The following is a 23,506-nucleotide window of genomic DNA, read 5'->3' on the forward strand; positions in this document are numbered from 1 at the left end:
ATAACCTCTGGTGAATTCCTAACCTCTGTGATGTCCAAGGAGCTCCTACAGTGTGCCTGTGCTGAGCTGTGATGATGCCGGGGATGCACCGGGAGCTCCAGCTCCGCATCCAGGGACAGCCCCTGCCCCTCTCCCCTGCCCTGAGGGATGGAGGTGGAAGGGGCCGCTCTGTTCCCCTTCATCCCCAAATCACAGAACGGGTTAGGATGTAATGTCCCTTCCAGCCCCTGCCTGGGGCAGGGACACTTCCCACAAAACCAGCCCCTTCCAACCCGGCCTGGAACGCTTCCAGGGATGGAAGCCCACAGCTTCTCCGGGCAGCCCGTTCCAGGGCCTCGCCACCCTCACAGCGAGGAATTCCCTCCTGCTATCCCACCCAAACCTGCTCCAGAGCGCCTCACAGCGAGGAATTCTCTCCCGGTATCCCACCTAAACCTGCTCCAGAGCGCCTCACAGCGAGGAATTCTCCCCCGGTATCCCACCTAAACCTGCTCCAGAGCGCCTCACAGCGAGGAATTCTCTCCCGCTATCCCACCCAAACCTGCTCCAGAGCGCCTCACAGCGAGGAATTCTCTCCCGGTATCCCACCTAAACCTGCTCCGCCCCGTGAGGCGGCACCGCCCCCGCGCTCCGTCCCGCCGCGCTTTGTCCCCCCGCGCTCGCCGTAGCGGCCGCGCCACAGCCGTCATGGCGGCCGCCTGTGGGAGGCTGCTGCCGAGGGGCGCCGCCATCGCCCTGCCTGGCCGTGAGCACCGCCCGGGCCCTCGCCCTCACCCCCGAGACTCCCCCGATCCTCCCCCGGGCCCCGCGCCCTCCTCCTGCCCTCCCTGGCCCACAGAGCGGGGGGGAGGAGGCTCCTGGCCTGGCGGGCGGGTTGTGGTGCCATGCCCTGCTTTGGTGGGGAGAGGTTAAACTTGAAATCACGGGTGTTTTAAACGTTCTGTTGTATTTTATAGGGTGTTTTTCTTTATCGGGGTGTCGAGTGAGCAGCGATGGAAAGCCACCGAAATTCCAGCCGCCTCCAAAGCCCGTCATTATCGACAGGAAGACGAAGAAGGAGGAGAGCAGGTGAGGGTGTCCCGCTGCTCACCTGGGCCGTGCTCGGGCTCTCACTGTGTGAGCACTCACTTAAAGAATCAAGGAATTACTATAACAAAAAAGAAAAAAACAACACGGTTTGTAAAATTCTAGCAAAGATATTTGAGTTGGAGTATGCTCAAAGCGCCTTAAAATACTGTTTCTGGAGTTTCTGAAAGCAATGAAACATGGAAAAAAAACATAGAGCAGTAAATACTTTTGCAGATCTGGGGTTAATGTGGGAGATCATGTCTGTTAAAGGCATCCCTTTGTGACAGTGACACAGGTCCTGTGTCTGCCTTTGCCTTGGACTTCAGTGCTGGTTGTACATCACTGGTTGTGATAGGGACCTGATGTCTCTGGTAGCCGTCATGAGATGTTTCATTCTGGGTATTTTTGTCACCTCAGCCCATTTCATGGAATCACAGAGTGGTTTGGGTTGGAAGGAACCTAAAGATCATCTCATTCCAACCCCCCCTGCCATGGGCAGGGATACCTCCCACTAGAGCAGCTTGCTCCAAGTCCCATCCAGCCTGTTCATGAACACTTCCAGGACTGGGGCGTCCACAACCTCCCTGGGTTTTAAGCCCAATTTGCACTACTTTAAGTGACCCAGTGGTTGAAAGTGCAGTGCTGTGTCTGGAAGAAGAGTGGTGGCACTGTATTATTCATCTGCTCCCTCCAAAACCTCACTTTGAAGATCATGAGGAGGTTTGGTGTTGTTTGCTGCCAATGGGCAGCAGCACCAGCCAGAACCTCTGCTGCCCCCACAGCACCATAAAGTTTGTAGGGCAGATTTGCATTTGTCCTTCTCTCTGTTGGGCACTTCTCTCCTGGCCAGATCCAGGACTTTTAAGATGCATCTGTACAACTGAATTGAGTCCACCTTCATCTGTCTGCTCTGAGGGCAGATGGTCTTGCCATCCAAACCTGAGCGAGCACATCCAAATATCTCTTGGAAATGGTTCTCACTCAAGCCAATCCATGTCAGGAAATATGCACTCAGCTTAGCAGTCAATAACTGAAGTTAATGGGGAATTTTTTTGGTATGGTTTAACTTTTTAGTAGCAAAAAATTCATTTTACCAGTCTATTTAAGTTTCTGTAACACAAAAGGACATTTATGTGGTGTGTCCTGTAGAATCAGTTTGTGAAAACTGTAATAGATTCTTCCATTTCTGTTATTAAAGTCAACAAATAGTAGGTGTTCAGTCATGGGGATTACAATTAAACCATGAAATAACCTGTTTCTAAGCTGTGACAGCACTAATTGAATTGGCCTCTTTCAGTCAGCTCCTCTGAGACCAACATGTATTACTGGTTTGGAAAAAATTCTGTTTAAAAGAGCAGCAACAAAAAAAGCCACATAAAACCCCAAAACCAACATCAAAACCCCACAAAAAATTCCTTTTCGATATCAAAAAACAAAAATTAAATAAAATTGGTGACTTCAGAGACTGCAGTTCATATCTCTGAAAAGGCAACAGCTGATAATTCTTAGGCCAAATACTTGGAATTGTCTTGTATTTTTTATGCAAATGTTTTTGTTTCATACTTCTAAAAGTTTGGCTTTTCTTACAGGTTCCTGAGCCCTGAATTTATACCTCCCAGAGGGAGAAAAGATCCTCTTAAATACTATATAGAAAGAAAGGATATGATACAGAGAAGAAAAGTTTTCAACATCCCAGAATTCTATGTTGGTCAGTGTCAGCACTAAAACTTTTGTGATTCTGGCAGTATTTTACATAGTGTGGAGTGTGGTCATATGTAGAATAGCATAAAACATAAAGTCTCAGGTGTGTTAGATCAACTGGATGTGTTTCTATATGTAACACTTCATATTTTAATCTCATATTTGCATCCTGATTAACTAAAAGAGTAATCCTAATGTGATCCTTATGTGGGTATTTTTCAATCCTGGCACTTGAGCATATGGTTTACCAGCAGAGCTAAAGAAAAAGAATACATTGGATTAATTATATTCAATTTGGATAGGGAAGAGCAAAAAACAAAAAGCCTGCAGTATCAGGCTATATTAATTCAGGTCACCTTCGCAGTTTTTTCTGTTTCTGGCAGTTTTGATGGGAAGCAAAAGTATTTTTAAAATGTACCTGAATCAATGCACTTTGCCTGATTCTTCCCACATTTTGGCACATGCTAACTGTTTATTAACATATTAAATGAACATGTTAACTATTAATTCCAATCCATTTTCTGGCAGGCAGTATACTGGCCGTGACGACTGCGAATCCCCTGGCCGGTGACAAAAGCAGCCGCTTTGTGGGGATCTGCATCCAGCGGGGAGGGACCGGGCTCGGCGCCACCTTCGTCCTCCGCAATGTCATAGAAGACCAAGGTGGGGTTGCAGATGTGCTGATTGTGCTGCAAGTGTGTGGTGGTGCTCACTGGGATCCCAGCGTGAGGGAAGAGATGAGAATCTTGACTCCATGTTCCAGAAGGCTGATTTGTTATTTTTTAATATATATTATATTAAAAGAAAACGATATTCTAAAACTCTACAAAAAGAATAGAAGAAAGGATTTCATCAGAAGGCTAGCAAGGAATAGAAAAGAATGATAGTAAAATCTTGTAACTGACCAGAGAGTCCAAGACAGCCGGACTGTAATTGGCCATTAATTAAAAACAGCTACATGAGACTAATCAAAGATGCACCTGCATTCCACAGAGCAGATAATCATTGTTTACATTTTTTTTCTGAGGCCTCTCAGCTTCTCAGGAGAAAAGATCCTAACAAAAGGATATTTCATAAAATATGTCTGTGACACAAGTGTTCAGCAAAAAATGTGTTATGTTGTAGAAATTGGGTCTGTGGGGAGGAAAACAGCAGATTGAAGTGAAAGTATGAGTCTGCCTGTTAGAGTACTGTGCAAGTTTAAAACTGTGTACACAGAAATGCTGATGTGCTCTGTACTTGAAGGTATGGAACTGCACAGTAATTTTTGGACATTTTGAGAAGGTTGTGCTTATGTCTGAGCCTAGGTTGTCTGTTACCATGTTAATACCAGCCCAGTTTGAGCACTGTGTGTTTTCATGAACTAGGGATGTAGGTGTGAACTGTTTTAATAAGCAGCAGATTAGAAGAGTTTTATCACAGGTTCATATTCTGGATTATGACAAAATCAGGGGCAGTACAAATAGTGGAGTTCTGAGGGGCACGTATGAAAAGGATGGGTGTCTCTTCATACACACAACACCTACACTGAGATGCATAAATAACAGCCATTGTAACCAAAAGGAAATAAAGTTGAAAACCCAAGCTCATCTTCCTTAAATCTGAGCCATTCAAGTCTCTTATACAGAATGGCTTCAAAGATTTGATTTACAAAGAAATGTGCAGACACAGTGCACAAGTACAATCACAACTGCACACAGCACCGCAGTGCTCTGAGGACTAAACAGCAGTTTGCAATGATACAGAAATGTGTAACTGAAGCAATTCTGCTCCTGAATTTGTTGCATTAAAGCAGGCTTTCTGTCTCTAAGGGGTTGAAATCTGTTATGAACTGTACAGCCCTCGCATCCAGGCCATCGAGGTGCTGAAGCTGGAGAAGAGGCTGGATGAGAACCTGATGTACCTGCGGGACGCCCTCCCCGAGTACAGCACTGTCGATGTCAACATGAAACCTGTGCCTCGCATGGAGCACGAGGAGATCCCTGTGAACAAGGTAGGAGCCACGTGTGTCAGGGGCAAAGCACAGCATTGTTTACAGCTTCCATTTATGACTTATCCTGGCAGGCTGGAGCAGCTCTTTGCTACATCACTTACCAGGGTGACAAAAGTAGATAAAATCAGGCAAGTCTTTGTGCCATTTTCTATAATGAAAGAATGGTGAGAATGTTAACACCTACCATCCTCTGGAGTTCATTTTGAAGATACACAAAAAGGAGCAGCCTCCACATTCCTCTGTAGAGCTGTGCAGAAGGGGAAGCTTTTCTTACAGGAATGTTTTTGTTAATGTAGTTAGTGATTCAGGAGTGCTTGGTGTCAGGAAGCAAGGTAAGAAAGATGGAAGAGTCACCTAAAATCTGCATCTTGGGGAAGATCCAGAAACCATAAGACCCTGCCAGAGTGTTGTGTAGAAACTCAGTATGGCAATTCCTCCCTTTCCCTCTCATGCTTCTTTTATTTTTTTCTTAATAAGGAGTAAAACTAGAAAAGATGAGTTATCTTCAGTTTATGTTTCAGTTAAGCACTCTGTGATAAATCAAGACAGTGTTAATTAAAAAGTGTTACAAGATACTATAATAACAATCATAAATTAGTAGTTACTAAATACACTGACAGATTGGTCAGTTTTCTGTTCCTTTCCTCCTGTTAGAGCAGCAGTTGTCACCTTTTGCCAAGATCACAATCAAAAATCTAATTTCTTAGTACCCTTTTATTGTTTTGGGTTTTAAAAAATGTTTTCATCTTTCACTCTAGGTGCAGGTACGAATGAAACCTAAACCATGGTCAAAACGGTGGGAAAGACCCAAATACAATATAAAAGGAATCAAGTTTGAGCTACCAGAACATAAAATGCAAGCAGCACAGAAATGGAGCCAGCCATGGCTGGAGTTCGACATGCTGAGAGAATATGATACTTCAAAAATAGAGGAAAAGATTCGGAAAGAACTGAGTGAAGAACTTGAAAAATAATGGGTTTTTGCAGTCCAGAATTCCTGAGAAAATTAATATTTTTAGTTTACTGTATGGATGATCAGTTGTCAAGTTTTGTATATACATGGGCAAAGCAACAATAAAGTTAACCTTTCCAGATTTCAGCATGAACAGATTTCTGTGGCTCAAGCGTCCACTGCCCTCTCAACGCCCTCAAGTCATTACAAGGAATCTTTCTTCCAGAAACAAACATCTACAGAGCTAAATTGTGACAGAACATCAATTACATATTTGTCATGGCACAAGGCTGGTGCTAGAGACAAGCTGGGATGAGGCAAAGCAAAACAAGAGAAAAGCAATGAGATCATGAGCTTGTGGTGATTGCTGATCAGCAGTTGCATTTTTGTTGGCATTCTGAGAGGGAAAACAGCAGAAATTGATTATTAGAAAGCATTATTTGCAACATAAGTCCTGAAGCTGCTGTAAGTTAGTGGAGCTGGAGGGGCTTTTTTTCATACAACTTAAAAACATTTTGTCACATGTTAAAGAACTGAGCTGTAACAGTCATTACCACAGTAAAATATTTTATTTTCAAAAACAAACCAAATTATTTTTAATCTTTCATCTGTAATACTGATCAAACCTATTTACAATTAAAATATTTTACAAAAATATCTTTTTAACTTAAAAAAATATAAAAAGAAGGCATAAAGATTAAGTCTACAAAAGTTAAATTCTATTCCCAGAAGATTTTGGAGAAATAGTCACAAACATAGATTCTGTGATGCATTACAGTTTTTACAATGAAACATCCCTGGTATTCTGTAACAATATTTATTGCAAATATACAAAATTACAAAACATTAGAAATAATATCCTAATAAGGAGATGAAGAAGTAAAGTTCTGTAGAGTTTACTGGGAAGCAAAGGGAGATTTCTAGAATTCCAGTTACTAAAAAGTAACTTGTTCTGTTCTCATCATCACAGTGTCTGTGATGAAAATCCTGATTCCTTACCTGCACACTGACCCCCCTTGTTTCTGTATCAGGGCCATCATGAATCCTTTTCACTAGGAATGGCTGAACAATAACCCCACCAAAAATCACTCTGGGCCACAAGTCAGAAGAGCTCAGTGACTGCTGAGTCAGAGTGGTATTTGGCAATTAATACTGAAAATAACCTGTCAAGCTGGCTAGCAGTGATGAAGTTCACAGGCACTTTCTGTTTGCAGAATTCCATTCAAGAAGGATACAGCACTAAAGCACTGTCACACATTTTAGAATGCATGAACCATTGCTTTGACAACTGCAATTTCTAAATATTCCCTAATCTAGGAGTAGATGGCCGTAAAAGACATTTTGAAAAAACACCTCATGTATTTAACACCAAGATAGTGACTACCACTACCTCTGAGTAGGCAGGATCCACTAATTAAATTTCATATTAGAACTGGTTCACTGTGGCTTGTTTCAGTAATGTAAGCATTCCTTCAAAAGTTTCTATTTCCCAATCATTGCTTTAAGGTGTTCAAGTTTATGCTCTTCAATGAAGTCTTCTACAATATGCAAAGCTCCAATTTTCACCAGCAGGAGAAGAACTTCTTTTGTTCCATCACTATTTAAGAATAAAATAAAAAACATTTAAAATATAGCAGCACTTTTATTAACCTGTCTAAACTATAATTTTTGTTTCCTGACCTTGGCTACCCTGATCATCAACAGCAAACAATGTCAACCATCTCAAACTCTCACAGTAAACAAGGACTGCTCAAGTGCTCCTTCACATTAGACTCCATCTTTTCTTTTAGATATATATATATATATATATATATATATATATATATATATATATACATGACATAAGCATACTTTAAAGTGTCAAATATAAGGTGTTTAAGGAATTTTAAAAAATTTTAACACAAAGTATTTGGGGAAGCACTTCAATCTCAAGGACAGCCTCATCCATCACCTGTGGTTGTCCTTGTGTAGCGCACAGGCACATTGCAGCAAGTGCTGGCTGAAGTTCAGTAATTCAGGGAGAGTTGATCCACCCTTGAGATCTTGGAACCATCTTTCTGGGAGGCATGCAACCACCTGTTAACACAGGATTTGGAAAAAGTTTAACAAGCATTTCAATATAACCAAGTCACATTATTTCTGACAGGAACCTTCTGGCAGGTTCAGTCATTATTAGCGTGTTTTTTCCTTTAAACCAATATTGATTATCTCTCTAAGTAGTTATGCTTAAGAACCTACAGACCAGTATTTGCTCTAAAATGGTCTTATGCAGCAAGGTTGTTAAAAGAAAAAAATAAAATCATATTTTACATGTTTACATTTTCTTTGTTTTTAAATATTCCATCTTCAGTTTTGACCCCTCTTCATGAAAAACAAAAGGCTTTGAGCATACACCCTCCTGGAATGAACATTATCTTTTACCTTATTACACTTTTTGATGTTATCTGGCCCTAGAGGTGTGTTCAGGATGTTCAGCAGAAGGTAACGATTCAGCAGCTTGCTCAGGCCCAAATCACGGACCTTGTCTTCCTGGACAATCCCATCCCAAAGAACAACGTTGGAGAGCAGCTGCAGTAATGCAGAAACAAAGAATCTGTAGAGCTGCTGGCTCTAAGTGTGCCAAAATTCTTAAAAGTTTCATAAAAGAAAAACATAGAAAGGTAATATGTGCATCCAGTACAAATCCTCAAACTCTAGAATTTACACTCTTCAAACTTCTGGTCAGTTAGCCACTAATAAACTGCATAGAGTAAATAACCTAATTAATTTTACAAGTGCACCTATCTGTATGTATAGATACACCTGTGTATGTCTATACATGACCTCCCAAGGGTGGGAAGAAACTTTTACCCTTCTAGGGGGTTTAACAATTTGCTAAGTACAGAAGGCAACTAAGCAAACTGTCAGAGAAGCAAAGACAGAAGTGAAAAAGTTACATCAGCTGCTCAGGACAAGATGACACACAGACTGTCCCTCATGACATGATGATGCTAAAGTTTGTGGCATCACAAAGGTTTTTTTGTAGTTCATCAGTATTATTAGGCACTGAGGGTTTTTTCTGTTGCCTCTATCACTATAAATCCTTACAACTGTAATTTTTGAGTCTGGTGTAAGGCTGTGTTTGTGAAGGTAAAACACCTTGAGGTTAAGCTACCTGAAAATTAACCTGCTCTGAGCCAAGGAGGAGGACAGGCAACACAAATAGCAGGAAAACTGAAATATGGTCTGGGATGTTAATGTTTCCAATGAAATTAATTTCAGAGAGGACAAAGAGAACAAATCCAGCCCTATTTTCTCTACCTTAACAGCTGACCAAAACCGTCTGTCTTGAAATTTTGAACGTAGTGATGACTTGTCTTCCACAGTGCTGGTCATAGGAAGAAAAATAAAAAGTTAAAATAAAGATTATTTTTTGCTGGATTTAAAAGAAGATAAACAGACATCTGATCTCTCAGACATGGATGTCTACATGTCTAGTATTTCATCTACATCTGTAGGGGATAAACCAAAAATCCAAACTGAAGAGAGTCAGAGGGTTAGCTTACCTTTTAGGATACACAGGAATAAAGACATCTTCCTCTACAGATTTCTTCATCCTTAGGACAACCGTGTTCATCAAATCCTATTAAAAAGAATTATTAATGTGTCCTCAGAAGAAAGACTTCATATTCCATTTGTTACAACCTCAGAGGTTATTTAGTTCTTCCAGAGGTCTGATATCTTAGAGATAAGTGCAGCTGCCATTTGTATATAACACACATTGAGACCCTGAATAGAAAATAGAAACAGCAGACAAATCACAGCTGTAATTATCTATAGGCTTGGCCTAGAGGGTTTTGCTATATCCATAAGCTATATCCCTAGGTGAGGCCTGTTTTTGCACATTAATCTGCAAGGCAGCAAGAAAACTGTACAGATTAAAACCAAAGCAAGTTATACACATGGGATCTCCATTAAAAGATGTTAAATTCTATGTAAAGAAAAATCACCATAGCTAGGATAGCATGCATTTTTGAGCAACATGTTTTCAGGTGCCATAGATTGCCACCTAGCTTTTTTTTTAAGCCTATTTATTAAAGTTCTTGCTAAGATCAGTTGTATCACTTGACTTAAAGCCATGGTTTCAAAACAGCAGACTTTGGAAGGCATAAACATTTTCTTTAAAATATTTCTTTTCATACTCAAGGCCCAAACATCCATCCTGTTTCAGCACTTAATCCATCCCATTTTCACTAGATAAACTTCCTGATTTACATCAGAATAAACCCAGAATCAGGCTAAGAAGGGCTTCCTAGAGTGACTGTGTATATAAAAGTAATTATTAAAGGATTGCTAGGATTACATAGTAGTTTTCCTCCCCACCAATTAACCAACCTTAGGAAATTCTCAAGTTTTAAAATTCTAGGCCTACTTTATAAATAAATGCTTAAGGGATGCACCACTGAAGCATTACTAGCATATAAATCTCAAATTTGAAAAGATAATTAAATGCAAATTATTGTTATTGCAGTGAAGGAAGATTAGATCTACAAACAGATTCTGGATAGATACAGGCAGAATTTTTCTACTGACAGCAGCTGATTTCTACCTCATCATCTTCAACAAGGAGAGCAGAGAGCTGGAAGTTTAACTGTTAAATCATCTAAGTGGCAAAACAAAAAAGAAATCAGAACCAAACAGCTTCAGGAGAATGTTCTCAGTGCCCACAGGAGCACACATGGAAGTACACAGTGGGTGAAGTTCCCCTTTCTCGGTACCACAGCTTTTACCTCTCTTGCTCGGCTGGACTCGTTTTTGGCAAGGATTTGTTTTCCAAAGATGTTATTGCAAAGCTGTACGAGGTTCTTCGTCTGTGAAGTAGATAAAGGATCCCAGACGCTCTTCACAAATGCTGAAAAAAAACAGGAATTTATTTCATTCATAATATGCAAGTTACTTATCTGCCCTGGTTTCAAGCCATTACAATGTAACAGAAGTAAACATACAAAAAGCTAAGCCTCCCACAATAATTTTGAAGAGGCCACCTCAGCCCCACTCTGTGGAACTACACAATCATTACATCTTAGAGCACTGTGATATCACCAACGTTATTTGATATTATCATTTTTATTTAAGGTTTGATTGTGTAGCTGCAGTGAATGATTTCAATACAATCTTATCATACCTGTAATTTTGGGAAGAACAGTTTTTTCAATCACTCTAGGCAAAACTTCTTTATCATGATCATCATCTCTTTTTGATTCAGATACATTTTCTGCATCGCTGAATTCTTCTATAGCTCTGAACCAGGGCATCTCTTCCAACTCTGTAAAATTCTGCTGAAAGATGAATCCCGTTAGTTGTTCAGCTGTCAGCATTAACAGAAAAGCTCAATCCAGCAACACCCAAATTCCCACTTAATTTCAGCTTCACCCTTATCACTGAATGGGCCAAAAGAGCAAAACTAGTTTTAAAGCTACAATTTAATGGGTGGGATTCTTCAAGTGTCTTCAAAGAACCCATGAGAACTGTTTTTACAGGAGGTGTAAAAGGGGCTGGAGGTAAAAGGAAAGGGGAAAGTTAAGAATATTCCACAATATGCTTCAGTTTTTGAGACAACACAGTAGGTTTCTTAATTTCTAATTCACTGTGCTAGGTATAGGAAAAAAAAAAATCATTCTTCATATTAATACATCATACACACACAGATACAATTTTTAACAAAAATGTTAGCTGATGCACCCACCTCAAGAGGATTCCAACTTATTAAATGAGCTCTGATCAATGGGTTTAATAACTTAGGCAGGCAGAAACTGATGTAAGCATCACAGTAAGAGTCAGGAAACTTCTCTTTCCATTCCTGGAATTTCAACAGGATTTTTCTGATGTCACAAAAATCTGCATGTACATCTTCAAAGATTTTCCTACTATCCTCTAAAACGTTATCTATGGATAATATTCATTGGGAATAAAAAGAAACAATCACAGAACTTATTGAGGCATAAGGTGAAGGGTTTATGCATCTATAGGACATAAGAGATATTTTTATGAGAATTGCATTTGTTATTTATCTTTGACACACCTGACATTGAAATGGTTTAAAAGCAGCTCCCACAAGAACCCAGTTGTAGAGAAAAATAGTGTCAGAATACCAAGGAAAGGTAAGTTTGTTCATGACCTTTTTCACGGATTTATATAACCACTGTATTTCAAACTTTGTTACAGAATGATAAAATTTCAGGCATGAAAATCCTTCTGCCGTTATGTTAAGAAAAGTTATTATACCTTTCTCTCCTCCTCTTCATCCATTCACTGAAGATAATTAAAACACTGTAAGCAACCTTTAATTCACACTCTAGCTTCAGGAAATTAATTGACTGTAAAAAACATGTTGCAGCACTGCACTGAGTACTGCCAGATCAGCTCTGGCAGAATCTGACAGAGTTAACCTCTAGTTTAAAAAGCCATGTAGAGTGCTGCCACCACATAACTGACACCACAAGAAATCTACAACCATTCATTCATTCTTCCCAAGTCATTAGTCAGAACTGCCTGGGTGCATTTTTTTCTACAGTGTGCAAATAAAAACATGGAACTCAAATGAAGTATTCCTCTACTTTTCCTTAAAAAATTCATTAAAGAAATACCAAAAAGAGATCTTGTTCTAGGAAACCACATAAAGACTATCACCAACCTTTGCTCTTCTGGAACTCGTCCAGCTCTGTGGGAGTCAGCTCCTCATCACTGGACAAGCCCTCATGGTGATCTCCTTCTCCTGAGTGCTCCCTCGCCTGCCGCCTGCAAGCCCTGCATTTGGGAATGAACCCAGATGAGTTATCTCTCCTGTGTCTGCAGGAGACAGCTTAAAGAAATAATCCAACTTCAAAAAATGTACTTAAAACAAGTCATGAGAACAACAGCCTGAGGAGAAGCAATGCGGGAGCAACAGTGACTACAGAACCAAAAGGACTCCTAAACTGTGGAAATAGGAGGGGATTTGGGAACTGACATCCAAGAGCTTAGAGCAACATCTCTGACCTCCCCATGAGCCATGCAATAACGTTCCCTACACTTCATCACCACTGATGAGGCTAACAACTCATCCCACCTGCAACACTGAGCATCTGGTGTTGAACTGTATTTACTGAGCTCTCAGACTGTCCTGCCAGTCCTGGATCACTTGTTCAACAACCCACAGGGAAAAGGTGATAGCACCCACGTGCCAGTGGTGTTCCAAAAACTATTGCCATGGCATCAAGAGAAACAGGCTGCAAAATCAATGGCTTGAATTTCTACCACAGGAAAATGATAAATAATATGGAAGTGATATTACATAAATACTTTTAAACTGTTATTCTTATCAATTAGCATTAAAAGTTAACTACTTTGAGAGGAAGTTATTCTTATTACACCACCTTTCCTCCAGTAAAATTTCAAGGTACTTGCTGCTTCAAAGTATAGTTATGACTTGAGGTACTAACTATAAAACTTTCAAAGCTCCCAATAATATTTTTTAAAAAATAGTACCAATCTCTGAACACTGTAACATCAAAAATGTAGCATCTGTCTGACCTACACTGATAGTAGACCTGGGGCTAGAGGTTGATTTGCTTCACTCACCATCACCTCTCCAGCAGAAACAATTCTGCCCAATTTTGCTATTTATACAGAAGATAAAAATATATTTCTGTAAAAGTTAATAATATTATTAATTAAAATAGGAAGAAAAAAGCTCCCCTCATAATTTTGTCTCACTTAACACTTTTTAGTTTAAAATATCCAGCTCTATTAACATTCAGGTTCAAATCAATATGAAGAGAATGACATTATAGCATAATGGCTTCCATGTACTTCAAGTTCTGGAAAGCAAATACTGAAGTATTTTTAGTGTAATCTCCTTTAGTAACCCTATAGGTTTACATTCATGACTGCAGGAATGACAGAAGTCAGTGCACAGCACATTTATCAGTTAAGTGCATCTCTGTGTAAGAGTTACCTTCGATGCTCACACATTTCCAGAACTTGTGTCTTCTCACCACCCTCCAATTTGCTTTTCACTGGTTTGTCATTCCCACCTGTAAGACAGAAACAGCCAAAAATAAAGTGGTGCATTTTTAAAGTTCCTGTTTTATTTTCAAACAGGAAACAATCTCCTTCTATTGTTCTTTTAGGTTTTTTTTAAATTTGGAAAATAGACAACAACAGAACAAACCTAATCAAAACTCTAACAGTGTCCAGAGTACACCAGAGTGAATTCCTTGTAGCCTTAATAAATGGCTGATGTGCAAAACATGCCAAAGACAAAGGGTGTACTACTACTGAAGTACTATAATGTAAGAAAAAACAGCCTTTCCACTATATTAAATATAATTAGGAACATAAAAAACAATGCTATGTGCCGCTAAACATGCAAGTGCAGTCTCATTTGTAGTGAGCTGGAAGTAAAATCATTTTAATAGCCATTCTTATTATGTCATTACCCTTCTCTCCTTACACCTGTTGTCAGTTTGCCACCCCATTTTACAAAACCATCCCGGCTGCTACTTTCTCATCAGCAGTTTATCCCCTCAAGTGAGAAGACTGAACCCATATGATTTAGTATTTACCAGGATCCAGTGCATCTGCCCTCCATCTGTTCCCAGAAGCTCCAAGCAGATTGCTCTCAGCTTTGCCTGAACAGTTTTAAAGGGTTTTGGAGGTCTGGTTTGTTTGGGTTTAAATAGCAGCAGCTAGAGATTCACACAGCATATAAACAATACCTCAGTGAGGAAAGAAAATATGAGCTGAGAAAACTGTACTAATTTTTCCTACAGTGATTGAAACACAGTCTTCTTTTAGATAAAATCCCTACACAGAGTAGCTTCTCTCTTCATGCTCTGCCACATGGGTGTCACCTCCTGGTTTGAAATCTCCAATCTGGGCACACATATAGCCTTACAGACACCCTCAGGTAAAAGTGATGTTGCCAATTACACACTCAGCTTTTTCAGATATTCACAGAATTCAGTAATAAGCAAGCTTTCTCCAACTTGAGACCTACTGGAAAACTGACTCACATTTTTCGTTTTAAATATTGATGGGAAATTGAAAAATTAAAAATTGACAAGGTACTTGGTCACCTTATATTTAGAGAAATTAAGCCAGAGAAAAAGTGTCACGGGCATTAATGAGGTAAGAATTTCAAATGAGGTACAATATAACACACCTACTGACAATGGGAAGGGGAAAGGGGATCAAAGGTGAAAATTAAAATCTTAAAGTAGGAATTAACTGTATTTCTGCTCAAAGACAGAAATTACTTTCTCAGTGAAAATTTGAACTTTGTACTAACTTGTCAGATGCTGAATATAAGCAGATTCATTTTTCAGCTCCTCCTGCCTTCGCTTCGATACTCTCATGGCTCGTTGCTGCAGAAGGGCATGCACAGCCCATTCCAGCTCGTTAATGTCCGTCAGCTGCAACACAGCAAACACCAATCAGGCTTTCAATTGGTTAAATCTCACAAGAATGAACAAAAACCAACATCCACGGGTTTTTTGTATGGCTGTGAAATTAGAACAGAAGTATCACAGATTGACAAGTAAGTTCCTGGTCATGGGAGTTTTCAGGCTGAAAACACAAACTACATGCCAGTTACACATCAAGGACTAAGACTTCATACAAAAGAGTTCACCAGGACACCACTGGTGTCCCTTGTTTTACTGCAATTTGCTTTTAAGGCACTAGCCACTAAAGAAAATGTATTCACTAACATGTCTTCCGTTTACAGTTACCTGAAGAAATTCACAACTGCGAAGTGACACAAAACTAAATTAAAATTAAATTTGATTCTGATAGAACTGATTTTAACTGGGTGGTATCTCTCATTTTTCACTGACAGAATACACCTTTATCATCTATAAAAAAAAAAAAAAAAAAGAGGAAAATATACATACTTTTTCATTCAAACAGTTTATCAAGTTTTCTACATATGTTTTCATGGTCCTGTAGAATTTGTAATTCAGAGCTGCATCTGAAGACTTCTCCAGCTCCTGGACAGACATCTTTGAGCTCTCAATATCCTCCATATATTTTTCATACTCTCTCTGGTGGGTACGGTGCACATCCTGTAAGGATGTTATCCTGAAAGAGAGAAACCCAGACTATCAGAACTATTGCCATCTTAACAGCTGATGCACTCCAAAACATTTCTCCCATTATAATCACATACAAAATATTTGCCTGTGCTAATAACAGCACTTGCATTTGACCTGAGCAGCACTGAAAGATTTACCCATGCCAACATTTACAGGGTAGGAACGACCATCATGCTTTGGTGACCCAAATGTCATTTATATGGTGCTGCCTTGGAAAGCACCACAGGTATTTTACCTGGACTCTTCAATACACCACACTTTCCAAAACCATAAAAGCCAAAATTACAGGGTATCACATTATTAAATAGATTCTACCTAATGTAATCTGGTAAAAACTACAGCTCATATCAACATGTCCGTACCAGTTAATAAAAAGCTGCATGGACAGAAGTACCTGTAGTATTCACAATGTGCTCACTATTAAACACAAACCAACTGACAACTCTTACTGCTGAGGGATAAACACCAAGACATGTAGCACACAAACATTTATGTATATTACAACTCCGCTTTCTCTCTTTTTTACCCCTTCCCTCCTTACATATCCCAAGTGTTTGCTCAGTTTGAGCAGTCTGTAACAGAATCAAGGCACAGACCACAACTTATTTTACCTCCCTGAACTAAACACTTCCCAAAGAAAACAGATTAACTAAGCTATTGTGTTCTACTGTGCTACCAATTAAAAAGAAAAAAATATTAATTTATTTCAACACTTAATATGTTAAAAACATCTACAAACAAAACAGGTTTGTACCTACACCAAACACATTCCCTCTCCCCTTCCTGCTGTTTCCCAGACAAATTTCCCACTCTTGACAGCTTTATTCTTATGCTTTCTTATTTGATTCTGTACATAATTCTGTACATCAATTCCCTTCAGGTGATTAAAGCTAAGAAAGCATACAATTCCACAAAAATATTTAGTCCAATTTAGTTTCACTTCTCTAAACAAATGCAGCAATGATGGTCTGTACAAAGCAAATATTACACAGAGTTTGGTGCAAGTTCACAGCACAATTTATGTTTCACTTGTATTAAGTTACTTGTCTAAACTTATCTGAACAGCTGCTTCCCAGTGCTGGGAGGGACAACAGGGGATGGCTTACCTTGGGATGCCTGACCCCAGCTGTCCTTCCCACACACCCTCTAGGAGGTTCCCATGTCCACTTCAGCTGCCCACACAGCAGCTGAGCTGCCCAAGAAAAGTCACAGCCTAGCACACAACTAAAGAAGATCCAGGCACGTTCTGAACAGGCTGTAGAGAACCTGGGCTCCTTTGGGAAATACTGGGCTATTTTTGCAGCTGGTATAAGAACTACCATAGGAGAATTGAGAGTGCCAGCTCCACCTGCCCCCAGTGAAGTTCTTCTTGCTGGGAAAACAGGCCAAGGCTTCTGTCAAGAACTACCAGTAACCATAAAAAGCTGCTGCCAAATAAAAGAATTTATGTTCTAATGTTCAAGTTGACAGAAACACTCTTGGAAAGTCCAAATGCTGCCCTGAAACAAAGTATTGCCACATAAAGTAAAAAATTTGTAGTACTCCATTAGACATCATTACACTTGGTAACAACCCAAACAAAGCTCAACGCTCCAGAAAAAGAGTAAGACTTTAAAGCTGTTGCCTCATTCTGTGACAAAAACTCAGACAAATAGTAAGTTAAGGAGTTACCTTTCAGTCAGTCTCTTCTTCACAATTTCCAAATTCACAGGTGGTAGAGAAACAGAGGTATCAAACTTGGGTTTGGTTGGCTGATATTTACGCACAGAGGCATCATCACAAATTTCCTACAAAAATTAAGTGTCAATTTTTAATACACCATTTACACATTTTCTCCCTTTGCAACTCTACAGATCATCAAGACATACCATTTAAATACTAGACATCTGATACAAAGACATATATTTCAATCACAAAAAAATCTAGACAAAACCCAATCAAATCAAGCATTAAATCCATAACTAACAAGGTCTACAGCTATAAATTGCTGCTGTATCCTGAAGAGTAGAATTAACTTTTCCATAAGCAAGTGGAACGTGAGGACCTAAGATCATACTGGATTTGAACACAGTCTCAATAGGATGTAACTTTCTCTCATTCCTCTACTCCCCAAATTGGAAAAATTTCTACAACTGTCAATACTGACTTCAATAAAGAGCTGGTTATTCAGATACTCCTATGTCTGATCCAGTGTAAGTGATCCAAGCCAGAACCAAAACTTCCAGCATATCAGAATATAGTTAGTTTTTGCCAATTACTTACTGAGAAAAAGACAGCATTCTCCCTAACTGTGAAGGGATCTCTCAGATTGCCAGTCAACAGAAATTTAGCAGAATAAAAGAATAATTTTTGCTCTGCAACTTTGCAACATTTGTATCATTTGCATACTCTTGCTTTCAAGATCCCTTGCACAGCAGCAAAAAAATCAGAGTTCAGAATTTTCTTCTCTGCTTCTTGTGATCTCTTATCACAACAGATATCTGCCTCTGGGGCTGACACCACCATACTGCTTCTCAACAGCCAGACAGAGATTACAGATTTTCATTGTCATCTTCCCATATTTCTAATCATCTTTCCCTGAAGAATCGGGGAATAACTTCCTAAGATCCTCCCTAACAAGAGGGCAGAACACAGATACAACAGTATTCCAGACAATCTCTCTTGCCTATAAGCAAAAAGCAACTTCCAATGGTTAGGGAAGCATGCGTGTCACCTGAGAGAGTTTAACAGCTTTCTTTATTTGCTGCTCTTCCCACTTGGCTTCATCGTCACTTGATGCATCACTCAGAGACACTGGAAAGTAAAACAACTGTTATTAGATCCAACTACAGCCTTTATTTTTCCCCCTCCATCTAAAGCAACAATGGGTCTCCTAGCCAACACTGAGAAGTGATACACACAAAAAACAGCAGATGAAAAACCTGCAGATGGAAGACTGCAAAACTGAAAGGCAAGGAAGGCTCGGAAAAGGCTACTGGGATTTGTAGGATTCACAGTAACATTAATTCCCCCAAGTGTTTCTCAGACAACTACTACTGCAGTAGGAGGCACACAAACATCTTGTTTTTATTTCTCAAAACAAAGTTTACATGCATAATACATGTAAACAAGAGTGTAAGTATAGACCAAGACATGACACCCAACAAACCCTTGAGCATTCCAGAACATACACTCAACTACAGATACAAAAACATCTCGTTAACACTAATCTGAATGGCAGATTCTGCTCATAGATATGCATACCTTATAGCCCTTATCCAAATAATTAAGTAAACCTGTGCTTCATAAACAACACTATAAGCAGCTCTAAGGGAATAAAAACAATGGAAAAGCCAATTATGTTTTGCATGCAGTAGGTTTGTTTACTTCTGAAGGGCTGGAGTGAGGGTTTGTTTGTTTGTTTTCCATATTTGAAATTTATAATGTCAGTGCAGGAAGAGCACTTAGAAGGCCAGGCCAGAAGCAGGAGGCAGGACTTAGAGTAACTTTACTCACAGTAAATGTGCCTCTTACAAGGCCATTTTTTTGCACTCAACAAGGCCAAAAATAATTTTGTAAACATTTCTCAAAGTATCCTGCACCACCACCAGTGAGACCTAAACCAGGTTTATGACCCATATAAAGAAACCTCAAGTACCAACTGCACAGCCTTTTTCCAAGAGCCCTGAGGAGCAAAGCCTCACTCCTTACTGTGCAAGTCCCACATGGCTCCAGAGACTAAACAAAGCCTCTGGGAGAAACAGCATAAACTCACCCATGTCTTCAGTCATCTTCTGCCTAAGAGTTCTCATTTTAGGAGCAAAATCAAGATTCTTTGCTTCAGATTCATCTTCACTCTCCAAATCACTGCTGCCTCTTCTCTGAGGGACCTGAGGACTGTTTGAAACATCCAGGGCAAGATAATCAGCCTCTGTCCTGGCTAAGTGACGCTTCCTCCGAGCAGCCTCAACCTGAGCTGCACTGGGGATATTGCCTGCATCAAAGAGAGAGAAAATCTAAGGAAAGACTAAAAGCAACACTCTGTATCTAATGCCAATCATCAACTGTTCAGCACCACTGTACAATCCTGGATACAGAACACGAGATGGTTTTCTACAATGGTTGCCATGTAGAATACAGGGAGATGAAAAAGTGGCTCTCAGCCCTCAAAGTGAGGTTTTATTTTCACCTCATGAAGGGAATTGTGCATCACTAAAGAGGAAATTTCTGCTGCCTTTCTTCTATAACCAGGGCTCATAATTTCTGCTCCATTCCCAGAACTAGCACAGTTTGCAACTAAACATGTGGGGCAACCACTATTCTTCCAGAAGGATAGCCCTGACTCAGGATAAACAGATGCCAATATCTTAGGTGGTTTAAGCTTAGTGGAACTCATCTCACCTAACATGTCATGTCCTTCAAATACAAAATGTTCTAAAATAGCTTTCTTGGGAAGAAAAAAAAAAAAAAAAAAGAAGAAGCTAGGGAACTAACCTGGTGATAAATCCTTTCCCCTCTGTGGAGAGCTGGATTCATTTTCAGAATCTGAGCTGTTGTAATCCTCATTCAGTGAAGAATAAGTTTCATCCTCATTGTCCTCATCCTCTTCATGAGTATCTTTGGTGTTGCCAACTCCAGGCTCCAACTGACAGATTTCTTCATTACAGGGGAAAAAAGTATGATCCATTATTTCAGTTTCAGCTGCTGGAATATGATGTGCCATAACTGGTTACCAGAAATTATTTACACCTTGCTGCAGCAAACACTGGTCACCTGTCCATCTCCACCTGTTCTCATCAAAACATGTCAAATTGTAACATTCCAAGAGAGTCACTTACAAGCCAATTCTTGTATTGAATAAAAGCATCTTTGATGATGCTTCCCACAGAAAGACTATGAGTCCTTCTGAGACACAGAGTGTATTTACATGCACAAAAGCAATGAGATCAGCTCTCAGATAACAACTAATTAATATTCTGATTGCTCGCAGCATATTTGGATTCTTGACTTGAAAAACTGCATTTAGAAAGCAGTCTTAGTTAAACTATAAACATTTTTATCTATCTTGTCTCCAGTTATTATCAAATGTTTTAAAAATACAGATTTCATCTGCCACTACACTTTCAGTAAATCATAAGATTAATGAACAACAGAATGTACCACCTTTTATAAGAACATGATATACTTTTATAAGTTACTAAGAAAATTTACTATCTCAGCTGAATCACAACCTCAAAGGGAATTATTGCCCAATCTCAATCTAATTTACTTTTATCTACCATTAGCAAATATGGTATATCTGTGAATTGACAGATGTGTTAAAAGGGGAATACATAAAGAGAACTTTTAGATGCACTTGTTTCTAAAACAGACAAACTCCAAATATTCAAACAAGAGAGTTACCACAGAATGGTTTGGGTTGGAAGGCACCTTAAAGATCATCTAGTTCCAATTCCCCTGCCATGGGGACCAGATGCTCACAGCCCCATCCAACCTGGCCTGGAACACTTCCAGGCATGGGGAGCCCAGCCTCTCTGGGCAACTGTATTTCAATGAAACCAGGGATACTACCAGAATAATCTAGGCTATTGACTGAATTAAATTAAAACATTTAAATGCTGTAAGAGCACACAATTTATTAACCTTCATCAGGCAAAATGTTACTAAGCTCACATTTTCCCTCAACGCCAATATTCAGATCAAACTGCAATCGGACAGCAATAAGCAGTGGATACCTGGCCCATAGTTTGAAAGATATGATGCTGAGGTAAAAACTTATCAAAACTTTGTTAACTTTGATGTTCATGGTTCTGCAAAATCAATAAGAGCCTCCAAGTTCTGATAATCTTTTACCAAGGTCAAACTGAAAATAATTTCAGCACAAATACATCATAATTATAAACCTGTAAACTAACATTGTAAGTATAATTCTGGGTTCAATTAACAAGCAAAAAACATCTAACAGCAGTATTTTTACATCACTCTTCATGTTTTTCATAAAATATTTAACTAAAAAAAGTACTTACTTTTGGTTTCTTCAGCTTCTGTCTGTACAGGCAGTAAGCTTTCCTTCTTTTTAATTCTAAAGGTTACTTCATTGAAGGATGGCTTTTTAACTTTAAAAAACTCTTCACCTAGCAGATAGAACAAAGTGATTCTGAGTAACATTCATAAAGCCAACAATATACACACATATATGTGTATGCACTGCATGCAAAAGTGCATGTAAACTCTCCATGTGCACAGCATAACTTCTGAATCACAGAATCAATTAGGTTGGAAAGGACATCTGAGATCAAATCCAACCCATGACCAAACACCAACACGTCAACAAGGCCATGGCACTAAGGACTATCTATGTCCAGTCTTTCAGTTCTTGCTGGATTAATTCAAAATATTACAGTGGCTTTATCACTCATGATCTATCACCTCTTTGGTAAAAGCTGCAGCTCAGCCTCCTCTACACAGCAACACTGCACTGCTGAAATGCAGGGTCTCTCTGTAGATTGTCTCCACCAAGGTGGCTACATTCTCTTATCAACCACAACAGTAACAGCCCAGAAGTGTCAGTTAAACATACAAGTTTCATTTATTTAAGCTTGTTCATCATAAGCTTGTTCAGTCATGGAAGCGCACAGTACTTGTTCTCTCTGATTTTCTCCAGTTCTAAGAAGATTTCAGTTGTTTTCAGCCGAAAGAATGTGGACATACATAATTGCCAAAGTACTTTTCACAGAGTGACTGAATTGTCAGGGTTGAAAGGGACCTCTGGAGATCCCCTTGGCCAACCCCCCTGCCAGGGTGGGGTCACCTGGAACAGGTGAGACAGGAATGTGTCCAGGTGGGCTTGGAATGCCTCCAGAGAGGGAGACTGCACGCCCTCCCTCGGCAGCTGTTCCAGTGCTCTGCCACCCGTGATGTAAAAAGTTCTTCCTCGTGTTGAGGTGGAACTTACTGTGTTTTAGTTTGTGGCCATTGCTCCTCATCCTATTGCTGGGCATCACCGAACAGAGTCCGGCACCATTCTCTCGCACCCGCGTTCGAGATATCTAGATGGACTGATGAGCCCAGCTCTCTGTCTTCTCCAGACTAACCAGGCCCAACCCAGGTTTCGGTCCGGGTTCACCGTGCAAACCCTCCCGAGAGCCCTTCCCCTGACAGAGCACGGCTGGGTGTGTTTACAAAGACAGGCCGGAGGGGCTCGCTAAGGCGGCAGCCCAAGGCAGAGCCTGTCCGCTCCCGGAGCCCCGGGCCGTGCTCTGCGGCTCACACACTCCATGCCTCCTCACCTTCCCGCTCCTCCTCGCCGCCGAAGCTCAGCAGCTCCTTCCCGGCCCGGCCCGGCCCCGCTGCGGCCCCGGCTCGGCGCTGCCCCGGGCCCGGGCCCGCCCCGGCTCTGCGCGCCCGCCCGCGGGGGCTGCGGGCCGGCTCCTCCCCGGGCAGCGCCCGCTCCGCGCCGGGACCGCCCTCGGCCTCCGAGGGCTCCGCTTCCCGCTCCGAGGGCGAGCTGGCGCCCGAGTCCGGGGACGGGGCTGCGGCCGGCTCCGCCTGTGGCTCCGGCTCGCCGTCGCTGCTGCCGCTGGAGGCTGCGCGCCGCCGGCCGCGGAAGTTGCGCGGGGGACGGCGGAACATCGCTGCCGGGATCGCTACCGGGAATCGCTCCCGGGAATCGCTACTGGGAATCGCTCCCGGGACCGC

The 23,506-nt window shown here is 40.6% G+C and overlaps 2 protein-coding genes across 3 annotated transcripts; one reads left to right on the forward strand and one right to left on the reverse strand.

The window, feature by feature from the left end:
* The first annotated feature begins 667 nt into the window (after positions 1–667).
* MRPL19 (mitochondrial ribosomal protein L19) lies at positions 668–5,861 on the forward strand. Its single transcript, XM_058020239.1, has 6 exons — positions 668–745; positions 957–1,068; positions 2,658–2,776; positions 3,298–3,432; positions 4,581–4,762; positions 5,521–5,861. The coding sequence occupies exons 1-6, from the start codon at positions 688–690 to the stop codon at positions 5,734–5,736; spliced, it is 822 nt and encodes a 273-aa protein (XP_057876222.1). The 5' UTR covers positions 668–687; the 3' UTR covers positions 5,737–5,861.
* Positions 5,862–6,083: 222 nt separating this feature from the next.
* Positions 6,084–23,440, reverse strand: GCFC2 (GC-rich sequence DNA-binding factor 2). 2 transcript variants are annotated; one of them, XM_058020238.1, is made up of 18 exons: positions 23,098–23,440; positions 21,835–21,942; positions 20,303–20,464; positions 19,584–19,802; positions 18,543–18,622; positions 17,501–17,616; positions 15,629–15,815; positions 15,025–15,148; positions 13,690–13,768; positions 12,388–12,500; positions 11,440–11,639; positions 10,879–11,029; positions 10,484–10,605; positions 9,260–9,336; positions 9,015–9,081; positions 8,136–8,282; positions 7,666–7,790; positions 6,084–7,311 (listed from the first exon to the last, which is right to left on the reverse strand). In XM_058020238.1, exons 1-18 carry the CDS (start codon positions 23,438–23,440, stop codon positions 7,197–7,199), a joined length of 2,535 nt encoding a protein of 844 aa, XP_057876221.1. In that variant the 3' UTR covers positions 6,084–7,196. The 2 variants fall into 2 exon arrangements, 1 of the variants encoding a protein (XP_057876221.1); XR_009114252.1 differs by lacking the exons at positions 6,084–7,311; positions 7,666–7,790; positions 8,136–8,282 and having other exon boundaries at positions 9,062–9,081; positions 9,260–9,482.
* Positions 23,441–23,506: the final 66 nt, after the last annotated feature.

This window comes from Melospiza georgiana, chromosome 3 (assembly GCF_028018845.1).
Source record: "Melospiza georgiana isolate bMelGeo1 chromosome 3, bMelGeo1.pri, whole genome shotgun sequence".
NCBI classification, from domain to species: domain Eukaryota; kingdom Metazoa; phylum Chordata; class Aves; order Passeriformes; family Passerellidae; genus Melospiza; species Melospiza georgiana.

Coding starts and splice junctions, on each gene's coding strand:
- MRPL19 (XM_058020239.1), top strand. CDS start 688: ATGGCGGCCGCCTGTGGGAGGCTGCTGCCGAGGGGCGCCGCCATCGCC. Junction 1,069..2,657: donor ACGAAGAAGGAGGAGAGCAG/GTGAGGGTGTCC, acceptor CTTTTCTTACAG/GTTCCTGAGCCCTGAATTTA. Junction 3,433..4,580: donor CAATGTCATAGAAGACCAAG/GTGGGGTTGCAG, acceptor TCTGTCTCTAAG/GGGTTGAAATCTGTTATGAA.
- GCFC2 (XM_058020238.1), bottom strand. CDS start 23,440: ATGTTCCGCCGTCCCCCGCGCAACTTCCGCGGCCGGCGGCGCGCAGCC. Junction 17,617..18,542: donor AAGCTGTTAAACTCTCTCAG/GTGACACGCATG, acceptor TAATTTTTGTAG/GAAATTTGTGATGATGCCTC. Junction 15,816..17,500: donor AAGAAGAGACTGACTGAAAG/GTAACTCCTTAA, acceptor TCTCTCTTTCAG/GATAACATCCTTACAGGATG.